We start from the raw sequence: 12,141 nt of genomic DNA, 5'->3' as shown, positions 1-12,141 counted from the left end.
AAGAATGAATAGGAGGTAAAAGTTTTGAAACCTTGAATATCTGAAAATATTTTTCTACCTTAAGTTGCCCAGACATAGAATTCTAGGTGGAAACTATTTCCCTTCATCATTCTGAAGACAGTGCTTCACTGTCTTCCAGCTTCCATGGTTGAGAAGTTTTTTCTTAAAATTTTGTTCTTGTTCCTGATCCTTTCTATGTGACCTGTTTTTCCCCTTTTGCACGCTTTTTTTCCTTCTGTTTTCTGAATTTTCTTGATTTTCTTCTGACTTCTTTTCATGTTTCTTTTGAACAAATATGATTCATGCATGGAATCAGAAAGCTTCTTTATTTTTTCTGTTCCTGTCCTTTTAGAATTAACTCAGGGGGAAAAGTTTTCTTCTAAATAAAGATTTGGGCAGTCCCATGTCTTTTTTATTGTTCTTAACAAACTCTTCTAAATAGAAAATCAATTTAAGACACAAAACACAAATCTAAGTCCTTAGGTAATTCAGTCTGTGTAAGAGCTAAAGCTTTCCAACTTTAAAGTGACAGCTACTCTCTCCCCTGATGGGGCCTTTAAGCTGCAGGAGGCCAGGGAAGGGGGTTGTGGCCTTTCATTGGTCCTTTCTTGCTTCCACTCTCATACCCATTGCTAATCTTGATAGCTGACCCCTCCAGGGTTGAAACAGGGGTGGAAGAGGTGAGACTGCAGGGCAGGAAAGTTCTAACTTGTCTAATTTGCTTTGTGCTCTCCGGGCCTGGCAGATATTTAACTCTGACTTTCTTTTTTTTTTTTTTTTTTTTTTTGCGGTACGCGGGCCTCTCACTGTTGTGGCCTCTCCCGTTGCGGAGCACAGGCTCTGGACGCGCAGGCTCAGCGGCCATGGCTCACGGGCCTAGCCGCTCCGCGGCATGTGGGATCTTCCCGGACCGGGGCACGAACCCGTGTCCCCTGCATCGGCAGGCGGACTCTCAACCACTGCGCCACCAGGGAAGCCCTGACTTTCTTTTTTTTTTTTTTTTTTTTTTTTTTCTTTTTGCGGTATGCGGGCCTCTCACTGTTGTGGCCTCTCCCGTTGCGGAGCACAGGCTCCGGACGCGCAGGCCCAGCGGCCATGGCTCACGGGCCCAGCCGCTCCGCGGCATATGGGATCCTCCCAGACCGGGGCACGAACCCGTATCCCCTGCATCCGCAGGCGGACTCTCAACCACTGCGCCACCAGGGAGGCCCCCTGACTTTCTTTTTTTTACTTGGATGTTTTTGTGGATTCAGTCCGGATCCAATTACAAATTCTTGGTGGCCCTTTACATGTCTTGGCTGGCCGTTCTCCCCTTAGTACATGGATCTTTGAGGATCCATTGCACAGAGACTCTTTTCTGTAGGATTTTCATTGTTCCCTCGAGGTGATCACTTAGAAATGATTATAATGGTTCCAGATTAACTCTTTCACTCATAGTTTCAAATATGGACCATGGGAAACTTGCATATTTCTCTTGCAGTCAGTGGGGACTGCAGTTAATTTCAGGCATGTCACTCTATTCAGCTGCCATAAGCCCCTTCAGCCAGATGCTCACGTGGGATGAATCAAGTACCATCAACTGTATCCCGCTAATGGCAGGGGACACATACCCAGCTCTCTGAGTGACCCCACTGAGTTCCCTCTCTTGACTTGAGGCTAGCCGGAATCATACCGCATGCTTCTTGGTGGTGGTGGTGGAGCACACATAGCACAGTTTTCTCCAGAGAAATCCCTCTCTCAATGTCCCCTTCTCTTTACCTGTTTTATATCCTAGGTGTGAGTGAGGAGTTCAAGATTTGTGCAAATAGTCCGTGGCTATCTACTTTGAGGGATGTCTTGCAGCCCACTTTGAACTTTGATGTCTATGACACCTTGATGCCTTATATCTTGTTACAATGGTCTTTGCCAAATGCTGCTGACCTTTGGTTGCCCATTTTTTATTTAAGAATGAATGAGACACTAAAATGCTAACTGGAAGCTCTGTGGGTAAGGCAGCACGTGTTGACTGGTGGACTCAGGTAGGGTGCTCTGGCCGTTTTGCTGCGGGACCCCTGACTATTAATATTTTAGGTCTTTCATCTTGAATAAATTTTACCAAAGAGATATTCTCCTTTGTTGACATTACAAAAGTTAGTAAAAGAGATTGGGGGATGGGGTTTTCACCATTCAGCATGCCAACTTTTATTTAATTCTCAATTTTTAGTAGAAAGCTTGACTTCTTTTCTTATGATGTCCAGTATCCCTGATCAATGAGACCCTCTGGTTTGAAATTTATAGAAATAACCACTACATATTATGGTAAGATGAGAGATCTGATTTTCTGACAGCTCTTCAGACTTTCAACCAATCCTGTTTTCAGCCTTGAAGACTATTTTATGCATTCAGTTCCTGAGCCCCTTTGATGTTTTAGAGCTCAGGATGGCTTGAGTTTTATTGGCACCTCTCCTCTTCAGAGATTTAGGTTTCAGTTTGTTTTTTCTTTCTGCCAAGCTACATGCCACTCTAATACCTACTTTAAATTTTGGAGAATTATATTGATATCTCATCTGTGGCATGTCCTTTCCTTTTCTCTTTTTTCCTATGAGTCTTTCTGTTTTAAATAATTCTTTAACTATTGTGGTGATGTTTCAAGAAGGCGTGAAGATAAACCTGTGTGTTGTGCCATTCTCCTGGAGGTCAGGTCCTAAATATCAGGCAGGTTATTATGTATATTCCTAACTATTATTCATTTAATCCCCACCACAACTTTGAGAGAATAATTTTATCCCACATTTTACCAAGCTATAGATGGAAACACTGAGCATCAGGGTGGTAAAGTGATTTTTTTAAAGTCATGCAACTAGAAAATCAAAGAATTGGAATTTAAATTCAGGTCTCATTTCAGCAAGTTCCATGTTTTGTTCTGCACCATCATAACTGCCCCTTGACAGACTCAATCCCTCTTCTGCTGTTGTCTCTTTACTTTCTTGGCACCAACACGGTACACTTTATTTGAAGACAGACGTGGATAGAGTAGCACTGATAAAATCCATTGTCAAAGTGCTTTGTATAATTTGCTTGCTCACTGAAGCTTGTTCAATGCTTTTCACAAATCATTAGGTCTTTCATTTTTAGATTGCACTTTGGTTAAGCAGCATTGTTCATTGAGATTTAATCTAAGTCATGGTCAGTTTATATTGCACTGGTAGCCTTAGAAGTCTGAGGGTTTGTTGAGTAGAACAGTCAGCAAGTGAATACTGCTCACAGATGATTATGATGTGGAAGTTGCCTGAGAGCAGAATAACAGGATGCAGACATATTTCAAGAAGAGACGTAAGTTAGATACAAAAGAAAAATACCCTATTCGTAGGATGATCAGAAAGTGCCATGAAGGTAGCTAGTTCTTACTGTTTTTGACTTGGACCCCTTCTAACCAGACAAGGCTGATTTGGTCATTTATGACTTTACATGAAAATATGAAGCCACACCTAAAACATACTTATTGAGACAAGTGACAAAAAAGGCCATTTACTAATCAGAAGCTCCTCTTGGGTTGTATTTTTGTTTTCATCCTTTGTTTTCTGTAAATGGGTCTCCTGCCATATGGTTAGTCCATTAATTAGTCCAAGGCATCCTGCCTTGCCCCAAGTCACATAGTCACACACAAAGTTTCTGTAATGACAGCTTAACTACTGAGCCTCCTGGGAAATTAAATTCGTCTGCATTTTTGTTTCAGTTCAGAGAATTCCTCTTTAAGGTTCAAGTTTCTAAGCACATTGGGCCTTAGCATCCTCCTGTAGGGACCAGGTCCTCAGTGCCTATGTCTTTCTTTTTCATTGTTCATTATCCAGGCCATGCAGGTGCTCCCTAATTTCCCCTGTGGCTAAGAGCCTCACCAGAGTATAAACACCCTTCTTCTCTCTAAGGCACTTTTAATTGTTAGTGTTTCTCATCTGTCCTCCAGAGGTAATTGGCCCCAGAGAGAGCCTCCAGGAAAGTTAGTGCTGAAACTTCCTCAATTTATTGGATTACTAGATGTAGGGGTATCACAGCAAGTTCGGCTGATTGCTTTTGATTCCTCTCCTGAGACTCACCTGAGTTGAAACGGAGGCTGTTACTTCTCTGCTGTCTCATTCTTGAGACCAGATGCCCTGTAAATGCCTAGATGAGGGTCGTTCCTAGGTCAGTCGGAATGTCTTATAATTTTCTCAAGTAACACCTACTTATAGGCAAGCACAGTTTTACGCCATTTGCTTTATGAAGCATCAGCATCACCTTGGGGACTTGTCAAGAATGCAAATTTTCGAGCCCCATCTCAAACCTACTGAATCAGAAACTCTGGGTGGGATGGGGCCCAGCAGTCTGCATATTGACAAACTCTCCAGGTGATGGATGCACGTTATAGTTTGTGTGCCACACAAAAGCAAGAAAGATGGTTGTGGGTGTTGGTTTGTTTTTCTTAAATAGCAGGACTGCCTGCTTTCAGTTTATTTATTTACTTACTTATTTATGTATGTATGTATGCATGTATGGCTGCGTTGGGTCTTCGTTACTGCGCGCGGGCTTTCTTTAGTTGCGGTGAGCGGGGGTTACTCTTGCTGCGGAACACAGGCTCTAGGCACGTGGGCTTCAGTAGTTGTGGCACACGGGCTCAGTAGTTGTGGCTCATGGGCTCTAGAGTGCAGGCTCCATAGTTGTGGCACTTAGTTGTGGCACTTAGGGGCTTAGTTGCTCCGCGGCATGTGGGATCTTCCTGGACCAGGGATTGAACCTGTGTCCCCTGCACTGGCAGGCAGATTCTTATCCACTGTGCCACCAGGGAACCCCCATGCCTGCTTTCAGTTTTGTACTTGATCAGACTCTAGACATTCTTCGATAAAGTGAAAAAGCAAAGTGAGCTCTTCTGTGTCTCAGGGGTAGAAAAGAAGAATACAGGACAGCTTATAAAATTATTAGTTTACGTTCTTAGATATAGAGACCTCAGAAGTCTATTAAATTGTCTGCTTTTCAAAGAAAGCATAGTTGAACAAGGTAAGGCATATCAAAAAGTGACCGCAGATAACAGACCACTGCAGCTACATGATTTGGGTCCCAAACCTGGCTACTCCTATTGCCTGTTTTTGGCCTGGCTGCTACTATCAAAGCGTATTTCTAGAAATAATGTTTCTTGGATGGGCTGCTTTCGAATCCACAGTGCATGTTTTGCTTACATGCTATTTTGGTGGGGCACAGTTAGAGAGCTCTCATATTTACAAAGTTAGTGGGTTGTGATATTTGGGCTCAGCTAATACTCTCAGTTCCCACAGAGAGGTCAAGGTCAGAATGCATTTAAACTAGGGGTGTGACATCCAAGTTAGGCTTTGAAGTTAGGCCTAGACTTGAATTTCAGCTCTTCCACTGACATTGGTTATATGTAATTTCTTTGAGCTTGCTTCCCTTTTATCACTTGTAAAATGGGAGGAATGCTGTGAAGAATCTAATTTTGATTTAATACTGTAGGGAGAGCCCTCAGTTGGAACCAGTACAAAGTACTTCCCTGCACAAATGGGATTGCTAATAGTCCTCTTCATTTTAGATAGACTCTCCTTGTAAATGCTAGAGAGAGTTTCTTCCAGAAAATTTCACCTGTTTATACATGTTCTAGTTAATCTTGAAGTGGGGCAACCCTCTTCTGAAGCTGATGGTCTCAATTTTGCTATTATAATATTGTTCACATGTCTGCTCATTCATTAAATATTTATTGAGCAGCTACTATGTATGTGTCAGTTACTATTCTAGGTACTAGGGAGACAATAACAAAAAACAAAGTTCCTGCCTTCATGGTGCATATATGCTAGTGAGAAAGACAGACAATAATCAAACTAGCCAACTAACTAATTAACTAACTTGCTCTATGTGTTAGGAGAGGTTGTGGGGAGAGTGACACGTTTCTGTTTGAAATAGGGTGATCTGATAAGTTGTACTCTTAAGCAGACTCCTGAGTTAAGTGAAGAACCAAACCATCTGGGTATCTTGGGAAGTGATTTTTGAAGCAGAGGGAATATATCACTTGAATAAGTGCTTGAGGATGCATTAGTTTATTATATTTTTCTTTTTTTAATGTAAAGACAATAAGAAGACTTTGAATAAAATTTCATTTATAATCTATTACCTTCTTAACCTAATGTAACACAAAATTTGCCCTACCAATATTTTTCTACATTTATTAATATTTATGAATACAAAAGTTATAGTGTATCTGAAATTCCTTATATTTTACTTAAGTGTTTCTCCATGTTGTTTCATAATTTTATAATAATAATTTAAATAATATCAGTTATTCCATTAGGGCTTTCTTTATGTAAACAAATTATAATGGATTATATGCCTGAAGATGTTCATTGAAGCATTATATTTCCAAATACTGAAAACACTGCAATAAATGTGCTTGTAATAGTATAGTTAGATTACTTCTGGTGTCTTAGTAGTGTTGTAATGACTATCTATTTTTTTTAATTAATTAATTTATTTATTTATTTGTGGCTGCGTTGGTTCTTCATTGCTGCACACGGGCTTTCTCTACTTGCGGCAAGCAGGGGCTACTCTTCGTTGTGGTGCGCTTGGCTTCTCGTTGCGGTGGCTTCTCTTGTTGCAGAGCATGGGCTTTAGGCACACGGGCTTCAGTAGATATGGCACACAGCTCAGTAGTTGTGGCTCACGGGCTCTAGAGTGCAGGCTCAGTAGTTGTGGCACACGGGCTTAGTTGCTCCGCGGCATGTGGGATCTTCCTGGACCAGGGCTCAAACCCATGTCCCCTGCATTGGCAGGTGGATTCTTAACTACTGCACCACTAGGGAAGTCCTGTAATGACTATCTTTAAACATAGAATTTTCTTCTCTTGAATTATTTGTACGGATTAATTTCCAGGATTGAGATATTTATATATTTAAAAGAAATCTTTTTTTCTTAATCTTTATTGGAGTATAATTGCTTCACAATACTGTTAGTGTCTGTTGCACAACAAAGCGAATCAGCCATATGCATACACATGTCCCCATATCCCCTCCCTCTTCAGCCTCCCTCCCACCCTCCCTATCCCACCCCTCTAGGTCATCACAAAGCACCGAGCTGATCTCCCTGTGCTATGCGGCTGCTTCCCAGCATCCAACTGTTTTACACTCGGTCGTGTGTATATGTCGATGCGACTCTCACTTCCCCCCAGCTTCCCCCTCCCACCCCAGGTCCTCAGGTCCATTCTCTATGTCTACCTCTTTGTTCTTGCCCTGCAGCTAGGTTCGTCAATACCATTTTTTTTACATTCCATACATATGCATTAGCATACGGTATTTGGTTTTCTCTTTCTGACTTACTTCACTCTGTATGACAGACTCTAGGTCCATCCACCTCACTACACATAACTCAATTTCGTTTCTTTTTATGGCTGAGAAATATTCCATTGTATATATGTGCCATGTCTTCTTTATCCATTCATCTGTTGATGGGCATTTAGGTCGGTTCCATGGCCTGGCTATTGTAAATAGCTGCAGTGAACATTGTGGTACATGTGTCTTTTTTTTTAATTGCGTTATGCGGGCCTCTCACTGTCGTGGCCTCTCCCGTTGCGGAGCACAGGCTCCGGACATGCAGGCTCAGCGGCCATGGCTCACGGGCCCAGCTGCTCCGAGGCATGTGGGATCTTCCCGGACCGGAGCACGAACCCACATCCCCTGCATCGGCAGGGGGACTCTCAACCACTGCGCCACCAGGGGAGCCCTATTTTATATATTTTTTAATTTTATAAAACAATACTTTAAATCATGCATCCAGTTAGGAACTCTTGTATTAGCTATATTTTTCTGAGATATAATTAGCAGATATTTTCCTCAGTTTGTCCTTTGTCTTTGTCTTTCCTTATGATATTTTTTCGTCATGCATAAGTCATTCATATGTATTTTTAATGTAGCTAAATTTATTAGTCTCTAACTTGCTTTTGAAATGTGAGCTGTTTTTATCACAATTTTCTCATTCCTCGATTAAAGAGGAACCTATCCATATTTAATTCAAGTATTTGTAGGGTTTCATTATTATATTTAGATCTTGCATTGATTTGGAAATTATTACTTAATATTACTTTATTTTTAAATATTAGGCACTAGGGATATAATGTGACCAGAGCAACAATATCTGGTTTCTTTCAGAGCAAATGTTCCACTGATGGACGACAGACCACAAAATTTCATATAATGGAAAATGTTATAAGGACAATACAAAAGATGAAGTGTATATACAGGCTAAAGAGATGCCTCTCTGATAAGATGATATTTGAGCTGATTTCTGAAACACAAGGTGAAGCTAGCCATATCAAGGCCTGGGGCAGAACTGTACAGGCTGAGGGAATACTCAGTACAACGGCATCGAGGAGGAATAGACCTTAATGCTTATTAAATGCTTACTGTGAACCAGGCACAATATGGAAACACTTTACCTGCATTATCTCATATATTTCTTCTAAGAGCCCTTTGAGGTAGGTATCTATTAGCACCACTTTGAATATGAAGACCCTGAGTTTGGGAGAGTTTTAATCATTGGCCTCTTCTCAGTCTCTAACTTGGTTTAAGGTCTCACAGTGCAGTAGTGAACCTTTGATTTTTCTCTCTCCAGGCTTTCATGAGAAGGACAAGAAGCCGTATTGCCAGAAGGATTTCTTAGCCATGTTCTCACCCAAGTGTGGTGGCTGCAACCGCCCAGTGTTGGAAAACTACCTTTCAGCCATGAACACTGTCTGGCACCCAGAGTGCTTTGTCTGTGGGGTCTGTATACTCACTTATCTCTTGGATTTAGGGAAAATCAGGACTCTCCTTTCTGAGAGGCAGCTGGTAAGAGGGTTCACAGCTCAGGATGAGAATTTGACAGGGGCCTTCTTAAAAGAAACACAAAACACAGCCTCCGTTGTGGGCATTTGCTTGTCTGTCTTGCAAATGGGAAATATTCTAGCCTCTATTTGTCAAGAACCCGAGTGAATTCCTGCACCGGCAGGAAACTGGAAGGGATTTCAAGGCTGAAGTTTTGCTGATGATTTTACTGTTTGACATCTGCCTCCCTTTTCTTTTTCTTCTCTCCACCACCCCACCCAGGACTGCTTTAGCAGTTTTTCTACTGGCTCCTTCTTTGAACTGGATGGACGTCCCTTCTGTGAACTCCACTACCATCACCGCCGAGGAACCCTTTGCCACGGATGTGGGCAGCCCATCACTGGTCGCTGCATCAGTGCCATGGGCTACAAGTTCCATCCTGAGCACTTTGTATGTGCTTTCTGCCTGACCCAGCTGTCGAAGGGAATCTTCAGAGAGCAGAATGACAAGACCTACTGTCAACCCTGCTTCAATAAGCTCTTCCCACTGTAATCTCAGCTATACCTACACCCTCTTCTGATTTGCTATAACATTTAAACCAAGAGAGGAAAGAGTACATTTGTAGTTACTGACCTTCTGCTCAATAGGCTTACAGAGAAAGCAAAGGTGATGAACTAATAAGGGAACGTCTAGATGTTACATGACTAGGCTTGTGGTATTAAGTTTTGATTTAAAGTCTTACTTTTTTTTTTTATCAGGTACTTGAATTTAGATCTGGGACCTGCTGTCTAGTGCCTCTGCAGATGTATTTTCCACATGCACACATTCATTCCACACTGGTTTACTCACATTTCTCCATTTTCACCCCTATGATGACTCTACTCAGATATTCTCTTTTCTGGCCCTCATAACTGGGTCTTTTAAGCTACCCACATTTCCCTGTGACCCACTTTCTCACAATCACTGCTGCAGACTTTATTCTTGCTGTTAGGAATCATGATATCACTCTTAAGCTCCTTGCATTTCCCTTCAGTGTATTTCTTTTTCAAGAGAAAGTAGATTTTTAACTGGACAGCTTTGAATACTGACATCATTGATAAAGTAGCTTGTGGTTTTAATGACTCAATGTCATATTACTTTGGTAAATAAACTTTCTGCTTCCCATGTTATATACTAGGCACAATGTGCAATTAAATTTGTATCATACCCCTTGTTTACTTCCATACAATAAACACTTTCTTTAAATCAAAAGAAATTAAAAGGGGGACTCCTAGTCACTAACTTTTCTCTTAATTTGGATTCATAACATTCACTTTATTTTATTTTTTGCACTTTGGTGATTGATTAAAAGATGGCAAAGCTTCTTAAAAGTTTTTCATCACTTTGTTTACCTATGGAAAAAGTGATTTCCTCTAGGCAATTCCAAATTCATATTTGCATATGTATGAATATCTCCAAACTCATAAATTTGTATCTATTTGTCCAATTTTCTTGGATATCAATTATATCTCAATAAAGCTGTTTGAAAAAATGAAACATGCATCTTCCTTAATTCATAGTTGTCTCATAAAGACAAACAAGATGGCTGTTCTTAGAGCATCTCTGAAGAAAGATGCTATAAAACCTCATTTCACCATTTTCCAGTTAGAATTAGGAAATCCCAGGCCCACCTAAAAAAAATCTCCACTTAATTATTTTTTCCTCTGAAAAATATTATAAGTAAAATTGTCAGGCTATTAAAGAATCTGACTTTCTCATGTCCTATCTCAAGTCAGCTTCAGAAGGAGTCATGCTTCCTCAAAACAAATATTAATAAGGTCTATACCATATCTCTCTTACCACGATCTTAAAAATAACTGTTTCATTATTTGTTATTAAAAAATTTTCGGGGACTTTCCTGGTGGCGCAGTGGTTAAGAATCCACCTGCCAATGCAGGGGACACGGGTTCAAGCCCTGGTCCAGGAAGATCCCACATGCTGCAGAGCAACTAAGCCTGTGTGCCACAGCTACTGAGCCTGCACTCTAGAGCCCGCGAGCCACAACTACTGAGCCCACAAGACACAACTACTGAAGCCCATGTGCCTAGAGCCTTGCTCTGCAACAAGAGAAGCCACCGCAGTGAGAAGCCTGCGCACCACAACGAAGAGTAGCCACCACTAGCAGCAACTAGAGAAAGCCCATGCAGCAACGAAGACACAACGCAGCCAAAAATAAATAAATTTATTTAAAAAAATTTTTTTTAATTACTGAGGAAAACTCCTTCACTGGAGGTATTTTTAAAAATAGGGCTGACTTTGATGTCTTTAGATTATTAATGTGGGCACAGAATTTCTTGGAGAACTGAAATGGATTAAATGATTCTTGCTAAGCTTTATCATTTTGGTCTCCTTTATTGGAACGGATGATAAGGGGCTTTTGAAAATTAAAAGGAAGTAGTAACAGTTAATTCTATAAAGTAGGAACTCCAAAGGCATCCAAACTATGTGGGAGGCCACCCAGATAGAGAGCCAGCAGCTGGGTTTTTGTCCTGTTTGGCTGGCTGAGAGTACCAGACTAAGCAAAATGTGTGTTCGATTTCTAAACATCCTCTTTACTGCATATGACTCTGTGATGTCATTTGCAGATGTTAATATGGTAGCTTTGGGAATTTGACAAAGGAAGCTTGGGTTTTAACCCTTAAGAAAGAACATTCAGGTGCTGACTTTTTTTTTTTTAAGGATTAGCTCTTTTGAGATTTCAGTAGAAGCTATGTATTTAAAAGTTTCGAAGAAAAACCAAAGTTAACTAAGGTGAAATTAAGAAGTGAAAACTTTTTCTTTTCATATTGAAAGTAAGTGGTTATATATTTGTTCAAAAGGAGATGCTGCCTTCAGGACCAGGGTTTTAGCAACAAGGAAACCACTCAAAATTTTAAAGTTCGCCTGTTTAAAAAATTACTATTCTCACACTGATATATACCTGTTTACTCTTGGTTCTGAGTAAGTTATAGCTTTTAAAACATAAATACAGGGAACTCTACCTAATGCACTGTGGTAACCTAAATGGGAGGGAAGTCGAAAAGGGAGGGGATACCTGTATGTGGATGGCTGATTCATTTTGCTGTGCAGTGGAGGCTAACACAACATTGTAAAGCAACCAAACTCCAATAAAAATTAAAGAAAAATGTAAAACCTACCCTCAAAAGACAGGTTTTCTCCACCTGTGAGGTTATGTATTTTTATAAAAGAATGTGCCGTAGATTGGGAACTCTATTCTCAAGGAGGAAATCCCCAGTTTGGCCAATGATTCTTTGGAATAAGTATAGAGTCCTCCAAGGTGATACTTCGATAA

At 40.7% G+C, this 12,141-nt stretch overlaps 1 protein-coding gene across 3 annotated transcripts in view; it reads left to right on the top strand.

Annotated features, from left to right (window-relative positions):
- LPXN (leupaxin) overlaps positions 1 to 10,339 on the top strand; it is a 40,965-nt gene extending 30,626 nt beyond the window's left edge. For 2 of the 3 annotated variants that reach the window (XM_081239772.1, XM_081239773.1), the window contains exons 8-9: positions 8,620 to 8,834; positions 9,093 to 10,339. In XM_081239772.1, the coding sequence (XP_081095898.1) occupies positions 8,620 to 8,834; positions 9,093 to 9,362 (485 nt within the window). In that variant the 3' untranslated portion in view covers positions 9,363 to 10,339. The remainder of the gene's footprint in view (positions 1 to 8,619; positions 8,835 to 9,092) is intronic. The other variant, XM_081239774.1, reaches the window with a different exon arrangement.
- The last annotated feature ends 1,802 nt before the right edge of the window (positions 10,340 to 12,141 follow it).

This window comes from Mesoplodon bidens (genome assembly GCF_964165515.1).
Source record: "Mesoplodon bidens genome assembly, chromosome: 7".
NCBI lineage: Eukaryota > Metazoa > Chordata > Mammalia > Artiodactyla > Ziphiidae > Mesoplodon > Mesoplodon bidens.
The sequence above is the reverse complement of the archived record's forward strand: the minus strand, read 5'-3'. Positions and strand labels throughout refer to the sequence as shown.